This window comes from Crinia signifera, chromosome 7 (assembly GCF_055691185.1).
Source record: "Crinia signifera chromosome 7, ASM5569118v1, whole genome shotgun sequence".
Lineage (NCBI taxonomy): Eukaryota > Metazoa > Chordata > Amphibia > Anura > Myobatrachidae > Crinia > Crinia signifera.
The window spans coordinates 88,533,352-88,555,334 of record NC_139223.1 but is presented as its reverse complement, the minus strand read 5'-3'; the positions used below and the strand labels follow the sequence as shown (position 1 = coordinate 88,555,334).

The following is a 21,983-nucleotide window of genomic DNA, read 5'->3' as shown; positions in this document are numbered from 1 at the left end:
TACAATTGCACTCAAAGTATAGAAATTCCCGACATCGGTGCGCTCTGCTATTCCAGAACACCCGGCCGACATTTAAGGTTTCCCTAGCACTCCATAGGGGTTTGATACAAAATCCCGACAAGGAGGAGGGGGGGCGTGGGCTCGCTGCACTGGGCACACTAATTTATTCTCCCTCTTTGGGTGTCGTGGACACCCATAGAGGGAGAAAGTGTCGGGATTCTGGCGTCAGGATTTTGAACGCCGGGATTCCGACTGCCGGGATTATAACTGCATCCCCTCCATAGATGCGTGGGGAAAACTTGCAACGACACCATCACCATAATTGGCTGATTGTTCCCAGCCAGAAATCGTGTCTCTGCCCATGAAATACTGTTGGAAACGGATTCCCCCCAAAAGCCATCAGTGGGAATTTTCGATACAAATCCAGGTGGCTGTAGTGTACGTATATTTTTTTTTCATACAGAGGCCCTTATTCAGATCGGATTGCAGTAAAAATTTGTTTGGAAAATGGGCAAAACCATGTGCACTGCAGGTGGGGCATATGTAACATGTGCATAGAGAGTTAAATTTGGGTGGAATGTGTTGAAACTGAAATCTAAATTGCAGTGTAAAAATAATGCAGCCAGTATTTACCCTGCACAGAAACAAAATAACTCACATAAATCTAACTCTCTCTCTCTGCACATGTTACATCTGCTCCTCATGCAGTGCACATGCTTTTGCCCATTTTCCAAACAAATTTGTACTACAATCAGATCTGAATAAAGGCCAGTATGTACACATTGCAGTTGTGGCACTATCATTTGATTGTTAATAAGGCTCTATATACAAGGCTACTTTACCTTGCCTTCTTTTATTTTGGCCTTACACTGTAGAAAGTACCACTGCGGAGTGTTTCTTTTGCCTTTGAATCTTTTGTAAATCTGCGAAGTCTCCTCTCCCTCGTCATCTTCCATATAATGCATGTTCTGGAGCTCTGGGGAAGATTTCCTGAACACTTTTTTGGAAGAATACACCTCAGACAACTTCCCAAAGTTTTCCTCTGATGAAGACTGTAAATCAACACCAGTATTTCTGTGGTCAGAATAATTCCTGACTTGAGTCGCCCGAAGACATGACTGCTTTGATGGACTCCGAACAAAAGCTGTGCAAACTTGTCTGCACACAGGCTGCATTTGTAAGTGACATCCTGAAATCAGGGAGCGTGCTGTCAGGTGAGTGAGAATCTGCAGCACACCCATGATAGCTTCAAGCTGAAAATCGATGTATTTTTATCTCATATCACCTACAGTTAAAACAAATATCAAATTTAAAACAATGGATAGGAATTGGGAGGAAAAATTAAAACATTGCTATATTTAAATATTTTATTGGAAAAAAACCTAGCACTAAATGTCGACCGGCAGAATGTCGACACATAATAAAGTCGACCCGGTCAAAAAATGAACATGGAATAAATGACTTGCTCACAAAAAACATGTCGACATAATGCATGTCAACCTTTTTTGTGTTGGCCTTCTGCCTGTCGCCCAATCATACCCCCCTCCCCCATTGTAACTGTACCTCCCAACTACTTGTGTTTATACATACATATATATAAATGTGGCAAGTGAAGCAGCATCAACCGCCAATGCAATAACCTTTCAGTGTGCTGGACCAGAAGACCCACGTATGGGCACCAATAGACTCCAAAGACGGCCGCACTCCCAATAAACACTCTGGACTCAGTATGTGTGTGTGTATAATGTATAATATATATATATATATATATATATATATATATATATATATATATATATATACATACAGCCTCAAAGGGGGCAAGCAGGCAAAGATCAGGGTATAGAGAGGGGGCTATCTTCTAAATAAAAGTTGTCCGCAGCTACGAATCAACTTATAGCTATGAATCGTCTACTACTTTACAGGCTTTAAAATAATAGCATCTGACTGGTTGCTATAGCCAACGTCACTTGTCCTCTTTTGAATGTTTGATACATATCGCCCTATGCGATGAGCAGCGCTACACATCATACACGCAACACGGCCCTCATGTACCTGCAGTAGCTTTCCCCATCATGCCGCCCAGGGTCACTGCCAGCCGGCTCACATGTCACTGTACCCGACATGCATTGCTCAAGCACCGCTCGGCTCGCTTCCTTTTTCCCAGAGTGCTTTGCGGCAGCCCACTCGCAGTCAGTAGCTACCCGGTGGAAATCTGCAGTCTCCTAGCTGGGGCTGATGCTGATACCTGTTGTCTGCGCGGAACCGGACTCTGGTCAAGATGCAGGAGCTTATCGCCTGTGTGGATCATATTCGCTTCGACCTGGAGCTGGCTGTGGAGCAGCAGCTGGGGGCGCAGCCTCTCCCGTTCCCTGGCATGGATAGTAAGTGTGACACTGAGAGAGGGGCCTCTTTGGCATGCTTCTGCACCCTAAAACGTGGTGTGAGGCTGGTCTTTCCCCCATCACAGCTACATTCAGCAATAGGCATAGTCTTCTCTGTGTCCCTAGTTAGGCTCACCATACTATCCCTTTAAACCGTGAAACTCATGCATTACACAGGTTCTGTGGCTGGCTGAATGCAAGCCTGCATTTCCCTTGGTTTTAATCGGTCACAAAACCTGTGTAATTCATGTGTGTCCCTGTGTCAAGTGATGGTATGGTAAGCCTAACGATGGGGGAGAAAGGGGTATCAGCATGCGGTTATGTACACTGAAACCACTTTTCCCCCACGTGTTACTATTTTGATGTGCTGCTATCTTCAAGATAGTATGTTGACGTCCCCACCAATGTATGAATGGTAAGTGGCACTGACTGTTCGGACACCTGCAGCTATTGATTTTGACAGCTGCAGGTGCCATGCCCCTTTCACAGCCATTGTACTGCCATGCTTATGAGATCTCTTGCAAGTTCAGAGAAGCCGGCCAGGTGGAGTAACAACAGCAAATGAGATGTTAATACATCTTGTTGGTGCTATCGTGGCACAATATTGCGCCACTGTAATGCATGCACCCGTGTCCCTGGTAATAATGTCACTTGTGAGGACGAGAGCACCTTATATCCATACTGACTCTCACAGGGTATAGTATGTAGGACCTGTTTGCAGCTGGTACATCCAGAGCAGCCTGGATTATAGCAAGATGTCCACCCTGTCCTAAACCATTCAACTTGTACTTTTATGATTGGGAAATGGACACCTAAAGAGCTTCAAGTCCCATACTGACAAAGATCTGCTTCTTTCTACTACATTTCTCGTTCTATGAAAAAGCATATGCGCAGTCTAAACCAAAACCGTTTTAGGCCAAAATCCTGGGATCCTATCCCAGGCTTGGCCACCCCAGGCTCAACGCTTCTAGAGAGCGCTCTGGTTTCCTCATGTTAGGACCTTAGCGCAAATCATGTATTCGACACTGCCGTGGCCTCAGTTCACATAATTCAATGATGTGGTCATGCATTTCTACACACAACACAAAGTACTCTTCTGGAACATCACATCACATCTGTTGGCATTACAAGTATCCTTGCAATGAATCATAAATGGCAATCTGTGTTCCTGCAATGCTCTATGGCACATCCCTTATGATTGAACATCGGAAGTGTGACATCAAATCACACGATGGGATGGCTTCTTAACGTCACATCAAAACAATTTTGAAGGTTGCAGTGTTTGCATTCGCCCATTAACTAAGATGTGTGTCTGCAGCTGAAAAGCCAGCCATCAGGTGTCAATGGAAAAGCTGCATTGGATGGCTGACCGACCAACATTGAATACCTGCAATTCAAGCCCCCAGTTGACATTGGCAGTCACCTACATGTTGTACTCAATGTGTTCTTAACACTTCTGTGAGCTGGCTACAGAGGAGGTCGGTCCCCTAAACCTCTGCACCCCTGTCACTGGCCCCATTACAGTATCCTTTTCCATTATACTAAAATAGTAAAAATATATACGGTATGAGTAAAACACACACCTAATTGTTACATTAACTTTTATTCAAATAAAGGTTCCCCTCTTTCACCACTTTATTAATAAAAAAAAAAAAAAAAACGTTTTTATGTAGTTGGTTTATGTGCATTTTGAAAGCATTGAAATCTGTTTCAAATAATAAACCGCTTCATGTGTTATCAAGAAATGATAAAAGCAAATAAAAAATGAGGGCCCATTTATCATCATATCAATATTTGTGACTAATTCCCTGCAAATATTATATACCTCCAAAATGTATAACAGAGGTTTTTATGGGGGGATGTGAAGCTACCCAATGTACCAATATCTGGCTGGAGGTGCAGGGTACATTTTTGTTTTTCAAAGTAGTTTTTATTGCAAAAATGATATACAATACAGAACATCAGTGGATATATGGGGCAGGTATTTTTCCCTTTAAAATCTGGGCTGGAAGCGGTGCCCTGCTAAAACAGCCTAGCTTGAACACTAATGCACAGATCCCCTGGCACAGCAGATCGCAGTGACAGGCTCCTTTCGGGGGATCGGTATCTGCAGGAACATATATGGCACCAATAGATACGCATATTGCTATGCGATCCTGGACGGTAAGATCCTGCCCAGTTCGCATTGTATATGCGATCCTTAGTAAATGGGCTCCATGGAGAATTAAGGGCCTTATTTTGGTTCATTCTTTCTGACAAAATCCTTCTTGGATGGACAAAACCATGTGCACTGCAGGGGGGGCAGATGTAACATGTGCAGAGAGAATTAGATTTGGGTGAGTAATTTTGTTTCTGTGCAGGTAAAATACTGACTGCTTTATTTTTACACTGCAATATAGATCTCACTTTGAAGTAAAACCCCACCCAAATCTAATTATCTCTGCACAAGTAACACCTGCCCCACCTGCAGTGCACATGGTTTTGCCCATCTAAGAAGGATTTTGTCAGAAAGAATTAACCAAAATAAGGCCCTAAATGACGAGTGTAAATGGTCACGGCCAAATAGTTTAAGTGTGATTGCTCGCTATTACAGTTGTCTCAGGGACTCCATGCTTTGATCACACATCAGTAGAGACACTTTTATATCTCATCATGTAAAACAAACAACAATCACTAATGCTGTCGAGCGCAAGTTATGTCAGTGGGCATTTTAAATAAATGACTAAATCTTGAATGGGGAGGATATTGAGTGAACTGCTCAGTCCGTCCAAAGGGCCTATACGCATAGGAGGTTATTCTGGTTATCTTGCAAGGCTGCAAATTTCGCAACCTTGTGAGTCCACCAGACACCACCTGCACGGATGTCATGATCCCCCGCAGGGCTGCGAATGGATGTTTAGCCTAAATGTCCATTCGCAGCCTTGAGTGCGGGGGGAGAAATCATTTGATGGTCGGCGACCATTGAATGATTTCTCCAGCACTCGCACATCTGAGACATCTCTGTGGTGTCTCAGATCTGCGGGCGCCCTGTTCTGGAAGCGGGCACTAAGCTACCCGCACCCGCGTCATTGGGGAATTACCATAAGAACATCCAGCACTCCCATGGGCAAATACCCCCGCCTGCAATATTGGGGATGCGGACATTTGGTCTACTGTACATCATGATGGTCGACAGTCATTAGTTCAACACCATTAGGTCGACATGGTTCTATGTCGAAAGGTCAATCAAAAACACTGTTGACCTTTTGACTGTCTACCTATACATTGTCGAACTAACGACCTGTCGAACTAATGACCTTTTCCGATGTCGACCTAGACCCATGTTTACTTTTTCCAATGTCGACCTAATGGTGTCGACCTAATGATTGTCGACCATCATGCTGTAGACCAGTGGTAGCCAACTCCAGTCCTCGAGCACTACCAACAGTTCACATTTTCCAGACAACCTAGCTGCTGCAAAGGTGCACTCGCTACTCACTGACACATTTTAAAAGATCCACGGGTGGAGATAATTACTTCACTTGTGATTCTGTGAGGAGATCAGGAAACATTAACTGTTGGTAGCTCTCGAGGACTGGAGTTGGCTACCCCAGCTGTAGACCAAGTGATTCCAACCCCAATATTGTGAGCGAGCACCCAACGAATAATTCAATCATTGTAGCCGCTCGCACACATCGGCTGCACATGTACATAATGGACTATGCGCATGTGCAGGCGCGAAAAACCTCTCCCCTGCGAAAGCAGGCAGGGGAGTGTGTCAATCAGAATAGGGACCATAATGTGCTCATTTAAGGATGCTTGGACTTTCTTTGAATGTATTGAAAACATATTCTACAAATGGGTTAGGGCACAGAATGAAGTAAAGCTCAGAGCAACCGTAGATCCGCATGCACATTCTGAGACAAGTGGACGGGCAGCTGACATCCGGTGATGTCAGCTACCTGCCCATGGCACCCACGTCACCAGGCGATTTCCATAGGAACGCCCATGAATTGCTGGGAGTTCCCATAGGCGAGTCTCCCGGCCTTCCGCACATAAGGTTGAGTGCTTGCACCCAGCGAACAGTTGATTTACCGTGGACGCACGCACCCAGCGTCTGCACGGGTGCAGAAATGTGCGAACGCATACTTCCTAGCAAATGGACCGGATTAAGGTCCAATGTGAATAGATGCTGTGCTCCGACAGCATTCATTCCAATATTCTCATGTTGTAAAAAGTCTCTCAGCTGCCTCATGTCTCCATCCGTTATCAGTTGTTCAGTTGTCTTTTTCTATTACCGCTTTCACTTCTCGATCCTGGGTCCGAACCTTTTACTCTAAACCTGGGTTGCCTATTCTGCACAGGTCGACCCGTGTTGAATACTGGGTTTTCAATGGTATAAGAGTGAAATCCTACTCTAGTACTACAACAGTATGCATGTCTAGCCTAAGCTTAATATCTTTGATGTGCAGCAGATTTATTGCATAGAATAAAAGTTCTGTAAGAGTACTAAGGAAACAGCTTAGCTGCTGGAGATGACTGTGAGGTATAAATGGAATTCATTTTAACCATAATGAGAAGAGGATCACCCATCCTACTCATGAGTGATCGGTTGTCCCCTTATTATTGCGGCATTCCCAACAGTGTAAATGGATCTAAAAATGTACCAGTTTTATGTATAGAGTTATTCACTAATTGTCGTGCACTTCTTTACCTGGTTTCTGAAGCCTGTATTTCTGTTCTCTATAACATTTTCTCTTTTCCCTTTTATTGCAGAGTCCGGGGCAGCTGTTTGCGAGTTTTTCTTAAAGTCAGCCTGCGGCAAAGGTGGCAAGTCAGGAGTGGTTCCATATTACTTGTTTATACTGCATGTCACTGACTACATCTGTTACAAACAGAATTGCATTGTGTTTTAGAGTTAAGGTTCACTATAATTAAATTGAGATTACAAATATTTTCTACAGATTTCCTTTATTTTGCTAGGAATTTGTTCTTGCCTGGCAGACATTACTACAAGTAGAGGACATATACAACCTACATTATTGCAATATTTAGTGTAGAGATTATTGTTCCCATCTCCTTGTTGAATTTAAAGATGGGTTTTATTTTGTTTGCAGGGGGTATGTGTCCTTTTCGGCACATAAGTGGGGAGAAGACGGTAGTGTGCAAGCACTGGTTACGAGGGCTCTGTAAGAAAGGTGACCAGTGTGAGTTCCTGCATGAATATGACATGACCAAAATGCCAGAGTGCTACTTCTACTCCAAATTCGGTAAGGGACAGATTTCTCCATTGTATGCTCATAACTTGTTACAGTGTTTGTTTTGCAATTTAAGAAATGTCCTTACATTTACCTTGTATATGTATACATATTACGTGGAACATGTCCCGCCCTAGCGCCTGAACCATTATTGTGTTTGTACATATTAAATGCCTAATTGCCCGCCATATATTTTCACAGATAAAATGGCATACAGATGACAGCGATGGCTGTACTTTAGATCAGCTCTGTGCTTTCTCTTCTTTAATTGTCATCTTCTAATACTGTTAGGGGGTATTCAATCTCAGCCGCTGGGGGAAATCGTGGCCGCCTCCTATTCAATGCTGCAGATTTTGACAAAGCAGTTCTTACTTTACAACAAGTTGGATCTGTTTTGCCGGAATAGGCTGCGGATTGTCGAATTCATTGATGTTTTTCGACAATCTGCTGCCGTTTTCACAGACACGCCAATTTTACATCACTCGACAGCTGGAACATTGAATTCCGGCTGTCAAGTTTCTGTCAAGCTGGGCAAAAACGGGCCGAGATTCCGACTGTCGGGACGTTGGGACGTTCTGACTAAATCTGAGATTGAATACCACCCTTAATTGTCAATGAAGGTAGTGAAAAAAGACATGGTAGTTATAAGAACTTCCATTATAGCAAGGGTATACTAAATACCGATCCAGTCCAACTTCCAGATCTATTCAGTTCACAAGAGTAAACACAAAGCAACTTTATTCTGTAGAACCATAAAATGAATAAGGTTCAGTTAAGATTAATATTAAAAGATTATTATGGTTGGCAGCAGCAGCTTACTATATTAATATTTATACTTCATGCCTCCACCTGGCATTGTCTCTCCTTATTTTATCTCTACCAAAATTATTATTATTATTGCTGTTAGTTTTGAATGTACACATGGGGGTATAGTTACTAAAGTGTGGCTTTTATAGAAGTGGAATTGTTGGGGGAAAGTTACTTAGATGTGTATTCTACTTCACATGTGATGTTGCTATGGGCAACCAATCAGAATCTACTTATTTTTTGTACTCCTTTATCTGATTTCTACAAAATGAAATCTTGGTTGTGTGTTAGAGTACAACGTTAGGCACATTGGCGCCAAGAACACCATCACTATACAAAAAGAGACTTTTATTGTACAGTGCGGTTTAAATTTGCTTTCCTGTGTGCACTTGGAAAAAATATTTGGTATTGGCGGAAGAAGAGGAAGTCCTACTTAAGAAGAGGAGGTTCCTACTCAAATAATCAAATTCTTAGATATAGTCATCGACACAGGGCCGGCGCCACCACTAGGCAGCTCTAGGCATTTGCCTAGGGCGCCGGCACCTGGAGGGCGGCAGTTCGCCCCTCACCCCCAGCGAACTGTGTAAAAAACCTGCGGGCCCGGCATCCCTGCAGTGTTGGGGCGATCAGGGGTGTCCGTGATCGCTATGCGCGCGGCGGCGCGGGAAGCGCTAGTTATTTTCTATTCACTACAGGGACCCCGCCGGCCGCAGCCAGCTTTATACACATGACGGCGCCGCAGGTACCCCTATGGCACGGACACCCCTGACCGCCCCAACACTACAGGGATGCCGGGCCCGCAGGTTTTTTACACAGGTACCACCCCGGCACCGGGGCACCCCCACCCCAACTCGCCTGGGGCGCTCCGGTGCCTTGCACCGGCCCTGCATCGACACAGTGAGATTCCAGATTTCCCTGACCGAACAGAGGTGCAAGAAGATTCAACAACTGGTTTGCTAGGTGCAAGATGATGAAAAAGTGCTGTTCAGATTGGCAGTGAGTTTACTAGGAATGATGGCGTTTACAGTGGAGGTCATTCCTTGGGCCAGCTGGAATATGAGGGTGTTGCAGTGGCATCTCCTCAAATATACCAAGAATCTTGTACCGTTAGAACGTCAAATCGGGTTGCCACAGTCCCTGGACTGGTGGAGGAGCAGTCATTTGGCTACCAGAACATTGTCCCTGTCAAGTCCACAATACGTGGTGGTTACAACAGACGCATGTGCTACAGGCTGGGGGGCGCATTGCCTGGGCAAGTCTGGTCAGGGCGTCTGGTCTTCTCAGGAAGCACAGCTGTCTTCAAATCACAGAGAACTAAAGGCGGTTTGTATCGTGATAGAGGTCTTCAGTACAGACATTGTAGGATCTCACATTTGGGTGTTTTCGGACAACGCGAATACAGTCTCTTATATCAACAGACAAGGAGGGACAAGAAGTCGGGCTCTGTTGGAGGAGGTTCAGAGCATTATGCTGTGGGCAGAGGAACATCTGTTGACAATCTCTGCACTCCATTTACCAGGGGAGGACAATCAGTTGGCAGACTTTCTAAGTCGGAATTGCATTCTGCCTGGAGAATGGGAACTGGAAGACTCTATTTTCCAGCAAGAAGGGTGGGCGAGCTTTATGCGTTGTTAATGCAAGAACCTTATTTGAAATTATTTCCGGACAAAGTAGTTCTCAGGACTCGTCCGTCATTTTTGCCTAAAGTAGTTTCGACTTTTCACATCAAACAAGAGATTGTTTTACCTTGTTTTTTTCCCAATCCGACCAACAGGAGAGAAAAGGATCTCCATACGTTGGATTTGGTTAGGGCCGTCAAGATTTATCTAGACAAGACTTCTAGTTTTAGAAAGACCAAGTCCTTATTCTTCCACAAGGAACAAAGAAGGGATTTGCTCCATCTAAGCAAAGTATATCAAGATGGCTTAAGGAGGTGATCGGCTTTACTTACAGAAAAGTGGGCCGCCAGGTCCCAGAAGGAATAAAGGCACATTCGGCTAGAGCGATGGCAGTTTCCTTTAATGTTTAGATTGTGGACATTTGCCAAGCAAAAACATGGTTGTCGGTATACACTTTCTCTAAACATTATGCTTTAGATGTGTCAGAACAGTGGTTTGGAGATAGTCCTGCGTCAAGTGTTTAAATTAAGGTATTGTAGCCCGCTCTACTGCTTCGATATGTCCCATTGTGTGGCTGCCATGAATTAAGAAGGAGAAAGCAATGGATTATACTTACAATATTTCCTTTTCTTCGGAATACTTCATGGCAGCCTATATTTTGTTACACCCCCAGCCCCCCGTTTGTGTTTTTCCTTAGGATCAGTGGCGGAGACATTCAAAGACCAGTGTTGAGGGGAGGAGCTGGTTCATATAGGGGAGTGAGGAGAGGAGCGTGTCATAGGGAAAACTACCTGTCTACTATACAAGGGAGAGAGGGATGAACCCATTATGTGGCTGCCATGAAGTATTCCGAAGAAAAGGAATTATCGTAAGTATAATCTGTTGCTTTTTACATAATGAATAATCTGAGTTTATTATAAGTTAATTAAAAGGATAGTCATAATTATTTTATGCAGGTTTTCTTTCTGTTGAGAGTAAATCAACTACATATTCTTGTCAGTATCAATGCCTTTTTCTCTAAAGATTGTAAACTTGCAAACAGGGCTCTTATACCTTTGACTGTCTGTAAATACCCAGTTTATTGTATCATTGTCTCCTATTGCAAAGTGCAACGGAATATGCTGCACTATATAAGAAACTGCTAATAAATAATATCCCAAAGCTTTGCTGTCTTTTGCTGATAAACTAGGCCCTTATTCTGGTTGGTGCGGCCAGAGCCGCACACGGTGCTCTGGCCGCACAAACCAATCCCCGCCCACGAGACGGATCGCCACGGCCGTCCGTACACGGACGGCTGGCGATCCGCATAAAAATGGTGGGGCGTACGCCTCCACCATGGTGGGAGCTGCCCCCTGCATTCGATGGTCGTCGACCATCGAAGGCAGGGCCGCACGCCACAGCAGCTCCCGCAAGCTGAGACCACACGGACAATCGTCCGTGTGTTAGCTTGTATGGGGGCTGAGAGCTGACATCCGGCGACGTCAGCTTTCCGCCCCCATCAGTGGCGTCATACCCTCATTAGCATGCATACGCCCCGCGTTTGCATGGGAACGCCCATGAAACGCGGGGCGTATACATAGGGAAATGAGGGTATGAAGCCCCTCACGCCCCTATACGCCCCCTTTGCGGCGGACGAAATACGTCTGCGGCGAATGGGGCTGCACATGCGCAGATTGACCTCTGCGCATGTGCAGACTAAAAACATCGGCGGTACGGCCGCACGCGGGCCGTACCGCACGATGCAGAATAAGGGCCCTAGTGAGATTCGAAACCTTGCACCTTTTCAGATATTTAGGCCATAAGAGGAATTTTAAGGTGGTCATACACTGTAGCGATGTCTCTAAGCAGTGTACTCCCAGCCGATACCTCACAAGCCGGCCTGGACCTTCTCAGGCGACAGGAACACATGCGATCCATCACAATTTGTTGTGATGGATCACATGCGTCCATGTTACCCGCCCGGCCCACCGCCAGGAGGGAGGGTGGTTGGACAGTCAACAGGTCTGACCACTGACTCAGATCCGATAACCACGGGACCTCGCATCGGACCTGAGGGGACATCAACCTGACCCGATTTGATGGCCCAAATCGCCAGAATCGGCCGAAATCAGCCCAGTGTATGGGGGCCTTTAGGATTTATAACCTCAACATTGGAGAACATAATTAGAAAAAGTACAATATTGTTTAATAACAGCCACTCCCAGAATCCTTGTAGACTCTCAAATCTTTGATATGTGTTTCTTTTTTTTTTTTTTTTAGGCGAGTGCAGTAACAAGGAGTGTCCATTTTTACACATTGATCCAGAATCAAAGATAAAAGACTGCCCTTGGTATGATCGAGGCTTCTGTAAACATGGTAAGATATATAAACACTATACAGATGAACCTAAAGTCATAATAAAATAAATAGTGAATATAAACATTTATTTTTCCATACAGGCCCTCTATGCAGGCATCGGCATACGCGTAGAGTTATCTGTGTTAACTATCTGGTGGGATTTTGTCTCGAAGGTCCAAACTGTAAATTTATGCAGTAAGTAGTACTTTGCAGCATTTTACTATTTATATGCATATGGATGATCCAAGCTGGAGTAAGTAATTTACTACAACACAATGGGGCAGATGCCCTAAAAAGACATAAACGCTGGTTGAGTGATAAACGTCAAGCCAATCAATCTTCATCACCCTCGCGTTTATCTCTTTTTTTAAGACTAAATACATCTGCTCTATTAAGTGTTATATCCAGTGCTATTTTTCTGCCGGTACAGTCCGGAACCTCTAATAACCGGCGAACTGAGAGTGAGCTGCCCGGCAGCGATCAGGACTGCATTACTTGCCTGCCGTCGCCATCCTCCAGCCCGCATGCCAAGTGTCTCCATTGCCCAGGTCAGCCTCCCCGATCGCATGGGGCATCGTAGTGACCTTACACAGTGCGATGCACAAATTAATTGTTTGAGCCCATGCGCTATATTCCTCACATGTCCCCTTTTTACCAACCTATCCCAACATATCCTAACCCATCATATCACTTTCCTCACCAGCCTGTACCTCAAATGCCCCCTCTTCATCAGTCCATGCCTCTCCTAACCTGCCTGACCCCACATGCCCTGCCCCACAAAAGCTCCGCCCACTTTCTTTTCTACAAAAATATCGCTGGCTGTATAATTTCACTGTTGTCCTGTGACATTTGCATTCTGGGGAAGTTAGGCCTATTCCTTCAGGTGAAGTGATCTAACAAAACCTTTAAAAATCATTTTGTTTTATACTAGTTCTAAGCTACTTGTTTTGTTAAGAAATAAATATACTGTATTTCTATACTTGTATGTTGAATCTGCATATGAAATCTGCATTGTGTAGCATAAAGAATTATCTCTAGGGGTCTAGCGAACAATTCAGAAGGTTATGGCAATTTAAGTTTTGAGTCTTCCCACTAACAAGTGTCTCTTGATATGAACAATGATATACTGATATACTGAAACCGATAAATCAATATGTTCTTCGTGGTAATCAGGGATCGCTAAACAATTGTTGATGCCAGCGAGGGAGGCAACCAGCAGCGCTGGACAATGTCAGCCAGGTCTCCTCGGCACCCCCCTAGACTGCAAGGGTACTCTTGGAAATGGGGTTCTACTATATTATAGTGGCTGTTACCCTGGGGGTTGCCAGAAGGGGAGGGCAGCTTATCTGATTAGCTCCTCCACCCATTGGGTTGTCCCCTATCTCTGGCTTACCCACCAGAAGGGTCTCCTCCTCTCCCATACCACAGACAGATGTGGAGCAACAATTTCCACAGTGCCTTTCTCTGCTAAAGCGGAGAGACACAGGCTCCAGCATTCCTGTATACCTCACCCCACGGTCAGGTTATACATTATAGATTATTTCACCCCTGTGGTGACTGGTATGTTGAGCAGGTTATTACCCATTTCTTCTTCTTATCTGAATTGAATGTTCTGTGTGCCTGTTTGATTCAATGTGCATAGAAGTACTTTGTTGGTATATACTTTTTTTTACTGCTGTAGCTTTCTGCATTTACACTTCACTTCTGTGCTTATTTCTGTGTTTAACCTACTTTTTACTATGAACACTAGTTTGTTTATTAGTATTATAATTCAGTCATTGCCACATACATCTTTGTGGCACTTTAACATTTAGTGCTCTGCCCTTAAAAATTTTCCTTTCAAGCTTTGTTTGGGGATATTTACTTGGAATGCTTTAAAATCTCTTCCAAGAGCAGGGCGTACATTGAGGAGTGCTGCGCTTCTGCAAAGGTATGTAGCTTGAGGTCCCTTTTTGGCCACTGCTCCCTCTCAGGAACCGGCATAGGCACTGCCCAGAAAGCGCTCTGCTTTTGTACCTGGAGTGCCAATTCCAAGAAGGCTCTAGAGCAGGGGTGGCCAAACCTGTCCTCAAGATTTACCAAAGGTTCATGTTTGTCAAGCCACCTGTGGATCTATAGTAGGAATGAATGCAGCAGGTTTGAAAATGTGACAGTTAGTAATGACTACAGCTGTGCACCAGCTAGGTGATTGGAAAACGTAGACTGTTGGTAGATCTTTGGGACCGGTTTGGCCACCCCTGCTCTAAAGGATCTCCCATTTTCATGCAATTTGCTCTTCCAGGACTCTTCCACTAAGAGCTCATAGTCCAGAGGTAAGAAAGCTTTGTCTGCCTGAGGCACGGCCGCCAAACATTCCGCCTGATGAGGCGGACCTCCACCTGGGAATTCCCAGATTGGTAGGCTGTCTTCTGCTTTCACCGATGTCTAGACATCTACCTTATCTGGACGACTTCCTTCTGTTAACCAAATCTCTGAAGTGTCTGCAGGATCATCTCAGCCTCACGGCGGATCTCCTCAAATCTCACAGATGACTCATCACACCCCTAAATGTAAGGATGTTACATTTAGGGGTGTGTCCAGTGAGTCTTCTGACTGGAAGTAAAGATACTGGCCTTACAGGCCAAAATTCATGTCTTCCTGGAGCGAAGTTGAGCCTCCATAAATTCTTGTATGCAGCTCCTACGGTACAATGGTTTCTGCCTTATGGTTTTCCATCCTCTGCAGTTAAAGATATTGGCCAAGTCGAGTGAGCTACTGTGCATCTTTGCACATATATTATTGTTCTACCTTGAGACATCCTGCACTCACTTATGGTGGTCTACCTGTTCCAGCTCAACAATGGCCACTCATTTTGCATCCAGGATTGGGGATTTCTCACCACTGAAACAAATCTTTGGGGGTTGGGGGCAGTACCTTTTTTATTACAAGACATTTCAAGGCCACTTGACATCTTAGGAAAGCAGACTCCCTATCAGTGTACTCATAACAGTGTTCAAGGCCCTCTCTCATGCAAAGGACTCTGATCCAGACTTTCTAGCTGACAGGATGTCCATGCAGCAGAATGGTCTCCATTCAAAGGTCTTTCGACTCATTCAGTGTTGGGGCTGTCTGGACATTGACTTGATTGTCTTTAGATACAATCGCAAGATGCAGAGCTACTGCTCTCGCACCAAAGATCCAGGAGCTTTTTGGTGGATGACATCTATATATTCCCTCGAACCTTGATGACTTCATGTATTCTTCACAAAATAAAGTAGGAGATTGATCCTTATCATTCCGAATTGGCCGAGCTGAGCTTGGTCTACCGATTCCCTGTGGCCTCTCCTTCTCTGGCCTGACCTGTCCCTGGGGACGTGCTTGCACCTGGATCTGGCCTGTCTTGCTTTGACTGGGTGGCTCTTGAGACATCCATTCTAAAAGATACAGGTTTCTCTATGTGAAAACTTATTTTGATTGGTGTGCAGCTGTAGGATTCAATTCCAGAACTTTTTGTCTTTCCAGAGTCCTGTCTTTTCTCCAGTACAGTCTGGATTTGGGCCCCTCCGCCTTTCCTCACACAGAGTATAGATTTCAACACTTTCAGTCCTTTTTCAGTGTGAAGGTGAACCTCCATGTGCAGCCTTCTTTTATTCCACCGCTGGCTCTATGGCTAAGGGCTTTACAATCTGCCTCTACCATGTTCCACCTCGTGATTGTTTTGGTGCAACAATCTCGGACTTTAGTGACTTGTCTTGGTACTCTCTATATTCTAATTTTTTTTTTTTGTCCAGATCAAGCTGTCCTTAAACATACCTGGGTTACCTTCCGTTTCTACATTATCAGAAGTTTGTGGTTTCTGGCCTTTCAGGAACATGATGCTTCTCTGGGACTTTCCTCCTTAGACCTTGTGCAGGCCCTCCAGATCTATGTGGATGGAACCCAGGACTTTTGCAATCTCCATTTCTTGGCCAGATGACTCAGCCTGTCTATTCACCATATTTTCTGGCTATTCTGCTAGCACCTGCTTTGGTATTGGCACATTCCACCATAGCCCTGGGCACTTCTTAGACTGCTCAGCATGGTACCTACTCAGATCAGCTATCTAAGGCCGCGACATAGCCCTCCGCGCATTTGTTTATAACATTTCATTAGTCTGGTACTCTTATATATGCAGATGCGGGCTTCCGACGTATAGTTCTCATCATAGCACTGGAGCAAACATGCCCTTTGGAACGACCATATTTGGCATCTCTCTGTAAAATCCTTTTCTCTAAATCAATGGGGGGGGGGGGAGATACAGGACAGTCAGTTACTATGTTTAACCCTTTGAGTGCCAATGTTGCTGTGAGTTATTCTCAAAATATCCACTAAAACTGCCAGTGTCACTCACAGCGACTGTCCAAGTCAATTCCAAGCCCTGGTCCATTCTTGCCGGTTCCAGTTACGCAACATTGCTCGCATCAGGCCCTTTCTCTCACAGAGTGCAACTAAGCTGATCATCCACTCATTGGTCATCTCACGGCTCGACTACTGCAATGTTCTCCTCACCGGCCTTGCTCAATCCCAACTGGCTCCTCTCCAATCTGTCCTCAATGCTGCAGCCAGGCTTATCTTCCTCTCCCGCCGCTCTAATTCTGCCACTCCCCTTCAACAAAATCTGCACTGGCTTCCATTCCCCTACAGAATCCTCTTCAAACACCTCACACTCACATATAGGGCCATCTCTAATTCCATTGCTCCATATATCTCTAACCTCATCTCCATTCATAAACCCTCCCGCCCTCTACGGTCGGCTGACGACTGTCGTCTCTCCTCCACCCTGATCACTGCTTCCCATGCTAGAGTACAGGACTTTGCCCGTGCTGCACCCCTTCAGTGGAACGCACTCCCTCGCTCCATTAGACTCTCCCCGACCTTGCAAAGCTTCAAACGGGCACTGAAAACTCACCTATTCATCAAAGCGTACCCTTCCACTGCATAAACCAGATAGTTCTCCGACTTCTTGCCTGTTTACATCCTGCTATCTAACCACCACCCACTTGCTTGCACCTCTTGTATTCTCTCTCCTACTAGATTGTAAGCTCCTCCGAGTAGGGCCCTCTTCCCTCCTGTTGTCAAAGCCCACTTCTCTTCACATGTCACTCACAGCTCTCCTATACTCCAACACTCAGTGACCATCTTTGTTGAGTCCTCACTACTTATATCCAAGCTGTAATTTGTATTGAACTGTGGCGCTCTTTATTTGTACTGTATTTTTGTTATTTATTCAATGTTATGCCAAGCTTTGTCTCCCTGTATTGTTCCTTTGTACGGCGCTGCGAATCACTTGTGGCGCCTTATAAATAAAATTATAATAATAATAATTGACATTTAGTTTAATATTGCATTTAAAAAAAAAAAGAACAGTCCCTGTGAGCAGTGCTGGCATTTTTATCGGATGTTTTGAGGATCTCCCTCCGCAACATTGGCACTCAATTGGCACACATTGTGACAAATTCCCTTGGCACTCAAAGGGTTAATCTGTGTGTGTGTGTGTGTGTGTGCCGGTTCTCCTTTCTCCCGATCTTTGCCTTAGGCTTGTTAACTAAATAGGACCCCTGGGCTGGGTGGGGTATAGGGGAAGGGGGAACCTGTGCTGCTGGGTAAATAAATGTAACTCTTCGGTGCCCAGGCTAACTCCCCACCTATTGCCATAGTGATCCTTGTGTGCCCTATAGACTCCAAGAAAAGGATATTACAGGTAAGTACAAAAACTCCCTTATTAAAGCATGGACTTTCTCTCTCTTGCCATTCATGTCCTTGCCTGGTAAAAGTGAATGAACTAAAAACCTTAGTTTTATATTTTTACAAATTGGCTCATTTGTCCACCTAGAATAGAATAGAAAGGATTATGCTTGCATTTTATTTTCCCTGGAAAACTATTGGTACTTGTGTATTATCACGGCGCCCACGATGTTCATCGTAGGGCATCGCATATAGCGGCATGTGATGCATTTTTTTAATTGTACAAGCACCCTAATGGTGCTTACAATGTGAAATGCCCCCATTGTCAACGCCACCCCCAGTATCAACGGCAACCCGAAGCGTGGCGAGCGCAGCGGTACGCGTCCTCCGACCTTTTCATACCCCCACTATCCACGTCGGCGTGGAGTTGATATTAGATAGTGTGGCGAGCGCGGCGAGCCACCGAGCCCGAAGCGTGGCGAGTGCAGCGTATTACTTTACATGTATTCCGCGTCCCCTCGCGGGGCTCGCGCTTGCCACGATTTGGGCTCGATGCGATGGGCGCCGTGATAATACACGTGATAATACAATAATACCAAACTATTTTACACCCACTCTGTAACTGCATCTGGAAATACCCACCAGTCATAGAGAGAAAATATCACTTTAAAGAAATGCTTTACACTTCATTTTAGCTTTCCCTTTTACTTAACTGGGGTATGAGCTCTTGGATTAGAGGAAAGGTTTAGAAATTGGTGCAATATAGTTTACTCTGTTTAAGTTGTCAAGGATTTGTACATCCTGATTCATGATGTCAGAATTTGATGATGAGGCACAGATTTTAGTGGTAATGAGTAACTTCTGCTCTGTGATTTTGCAGCCCACGGTTTGAATTGCCTATGGGAGCAACTGAGCAACCTCCTCTACCTCAACAAACGCAGACCCAGCAAAAGGTAATCGGTAACATCTTGTATTGGGGTAACTGTAAAAGAACAAACATGGGCCGCTGTCATAAATTGGACAAGAAACTGATAGAATTACAATCTATGGGCTTCAGCACTTGTTTTGCAGTGTTCATGAATCTTCCACACATTATCTAGTGGAGCTTTCAATTCTAGGTCTCACTCACTTTTATGTCTACAGCCAAATAATAACCAGACGATGCAGAGATCATCTTCACTCATCCAATTAACAAGTCAGAGCTCACCTATTTCTCAGCAACGCTCTCCACAGAATATTGGAGTCATGCAGTCACAGAACAACTACAACATAGGAAATCGGGGACCTAGGCCACTTGATCAGGTCACATGCTATAAGGTCAGACATTTTGTACTTCTCTCGCAGCAAAACCTGCTTGTGTATCTTTGTGAGTAACTGTATTCCTCCCAGTGGCGTCACAATGGGGGGTGTGGGCTGCACCCCAGTGTCACCCGCCAAGTGACACCAAAATGCTGGCTCCTGCTCATTAACAGGAGATGGGTGCTGCACTGTAACACTGCATGCAGCACCAACTCCTGTCACAGTGTAGGAGCCTGCGCTGCAGCTTACACTGTGTCCGGGTGGAGCCCAAATCTCCAGAGCCCCCGGAATGACAAAAACAGGGCTTCCCTCTCATCAAGTTTAGTGATGCCTCTGATTCCTCCTGCTTTTCTGTATTCCATGTTTCCTCTTACAATATGTTGCTTGTTTCTACATTGCTAACTATAAATCTCATAGTATAATTTTTATGGCAGTCCTTTCTGCCATTCTTTTTCAGCTTACAACACACACATTGATCCATTAATTTTCTAAAGATTGTTTTGTACCTGATTTATTTTCAATTAGCATGTGTTCAATTGATGTTGGGGATTTGTTTTTAATATCTACTTTGAGATAATAAATTGGTTGCGTAACTACATTGTTTAGAATTTTGTGACATGAAAAATCTGTCATGCTATTTACAGTTTATCAACTAAACTAACTATATTTCGTATTTCTGTTTACAAGAATTTGCAAATACATAGCTTAAAGTTTTATCACCATAGAAAGAATGAGATCCAGGAAGTGTAATAATGCTGCAGAGATTGTGTTATTACCTAGTGTATACTGGAGACACCACTGTGGGCAGATTCTGAGTCTAGATTTGTCACATGATTGACATTGCATTCTTTTGATGTATGTGAGCATTGATGCAAGTAAAATTTACTTTTATAATAATAAACAATAATGTTATTTATATAGCACTTTTCTCAAAATATAACTCGAGGGTAAATTTACTAAAATGTGTATTCTATACAATTGCGTGTGTTTAGCAGGCATTGTAGAGATCAGGAAGAGTCTGCCCAAAGTTTTAAAGTGGCAATCGTTGCATTACCACTTTAAAACTTTCACCAGACTTGCCAGGATCTTGTTGATTCTTGCAAGTTACATGCGATTACATTTCCCTCAATATATTTTGTACAGTGAAAATGTTGCCTATACAAGCTATAATACATTTCAGATTAAAAAACAAAGCAAAAAACCTTGCATTTATTTCTCAAACAAATCTAAGCTTAATCATGTGTTTCCATCATAACAATGAATACATTTTTGTGTGTTGTTTTATTGTTGCAGTGCGGTGAGAAAGGACATTATGCCAACAAATGTACAAAAGGCCATTTGGCATTCCTGAGCGGCCAGTGATGAAAATCATACATTTGTGGATCTGGTTATTTAAGGAATGAAGATGGGTTTTTTACTTGGATAAACACAAGGACACTGGGCTTTATTTTTTTATACGTATAATTTTAACTGTTCTTTAAACGTCAGGGTTTTTTGTTCTATTCTGTAAACTAGGCCAATGTCTACCTATTGCTCTGAACATCTGAAGACAATTCTCCCTTATTATATTTTGGCAAATATTTTTTTTGTTTTTTAATAAACAGTGTACATTTGTTCTGTACTGTTTTTACTACATACATTGATTTTATCCTTTATTTCAGAATTTTAGAAGTCACAGGAGATCCTAGACCAAATAAGGAAAAAACTAATTTCTATCCATATTACAGCATGAGATGCTTTATATTTTTGTAATACCTTTTAATATGTTAAACCAATATGAACTTTGAAAGATACTCGTTTTTTTTAACACTTTGATATTGCCTCTCAATTTTCAGAAAAGTTCTGTTTTATATAACTAAGAGGTTGGAGTAAGGCAATTAATTTAAGTTATAAAATGAGAAAGTTAATCTGTTATGTGTGTAGTTATATAATACTGGCATCATTGAAATATTAGTAGTTGCAATAAAATAAATAGCAACTACATATTTTGTTTGCATTACAGGGGTGTGTCTTTCCATTATAATAGTTAGTGTTATTTTATGTTAATCTCTGTCTTGGTTGATGGCCAGAAATAGCAGTTAAATTAATGTAGTGGTCAGTTTATACTAAAAGCTCATAAAATGATAAAAAATATTTTAACAAGGTCTGATATGAATACAAGCCGAATGATACCTCTTTCAAAAATAGCCTTTCAACAAAGGTTTTTGCTGGGGCTTGTGGCTTAACCCAGGTCTCTAATGAGTGAACAGACCCATCCCGGGACCCACCTTGGTCACCTGTACTGTGAACGGCATTTCCTGGGTCATGCCTAAAGTGGTCTGATTGGTGAGCACAGCAGTGCTTGAGGATGCGCATACCAGATCTTCCACAAGAAGGTCCGGGTATGGTGTCAGTAGTGATGACACCTGAATTACCCAGGTCTGTCACGTACAAAAAGGGAAAGTACTGAAACCCTGGCTTCAACCCAAGGAGCTGGGTTAAGTAATGTATAGGAATAAAGTTGGTTATATTTAATCTAATCGGGGAGAAAAATCAGAAAGTGTGAATGACAATGGTATACAAAACAGATGTCAAATATTCATGTTTAAATCTTAAAT

At 43.6% G+C, this 21,983-nt stretch overlaps 2 protein-coding genes across 3 annotated transcripts in view; one reads left to right on the top strand and one right to left on the bottom strand.

The window, feature by feature from the left end:
* Positions 1-2,276, bottom strand: part of PTCD1 (pentatricopeptide repeat domain 1) — a 14,182-nt gene extending 11,906 nt beyond the window's left edge. Inside the window, 2 exon segments of the mRNA XM_083155006.1 lie at positions 843-1,285; positions 2,056-2,276. Coding sequence (XP_083011132.1) covers positions 843-1,241 — 399 coding nt within the window. The 5' untranslated portion in view covers positions 1,242-1,285; positions 2,056-2,276.
* Positions 2,113-21,021, top strand: CPSF4 (cleavage and polyadenylation specific factor 4). 2 transcript variants are annotated; one of them, XM_083153477.1, is made up of 8 exons: positions 2,113-2,384; positions 7,140-7,193; positions 7,481-7,633; positions 12,307-12,402; positions 12,486-12,579; positions 18,968-19,040; positions 19,231-19,404; positions 20,680-21,021. In XM_083153477.1, exons 1-8 carry the CDS (start codon positions 2,282-2,284, stop codon positions 20,746-20,748), a joined length of 816 nt encoding a protein of 271 aa, XP_083009603.1. In that variant the 5' UTR covers positions 2,113-2,281; the 3' UTR covers positions 20,749-21,021. The 2 variants fall into 2 exon arrangements, with proteins under 2 accessions (XP_083009603.1, XP_083009604.1); XM_083153478.1 differs by having other exon boundaries at positions 2,116-2,384; positions 7,140-7,190.
* The last annotated feature ends 962 nt before the right edge of the window (positions 21,022-21,983 follow it).

What these genes read in the sequence shown, in the direction of transcription:
- CPSF4 (XM_083153477.1), top strand. Translation starts at nt 2,282, where the DNA reads ATGCAGGAGCTTATCGCCTGTGTGGATCATATTCGCTTCGACCTGGAG. An exon ending in CCCGTTCCCTGGCATGGATA is followed by an intron (nt 2,385 to 7,139) that starts GTAAGTGTGACA and finishes CTTTTATTGCAG; the next exon opens with AGTCCGGGGCAGCTGTTTGC. An exon ending in AAACGCAGACCCAGCAAAAG is followed by an intron (nt 19,041 to 19,230) that starts GTAATCGGTAAC and finishes TTATGTCTACAG; the next exon opens with CCAAATAATAACCAGACGAT.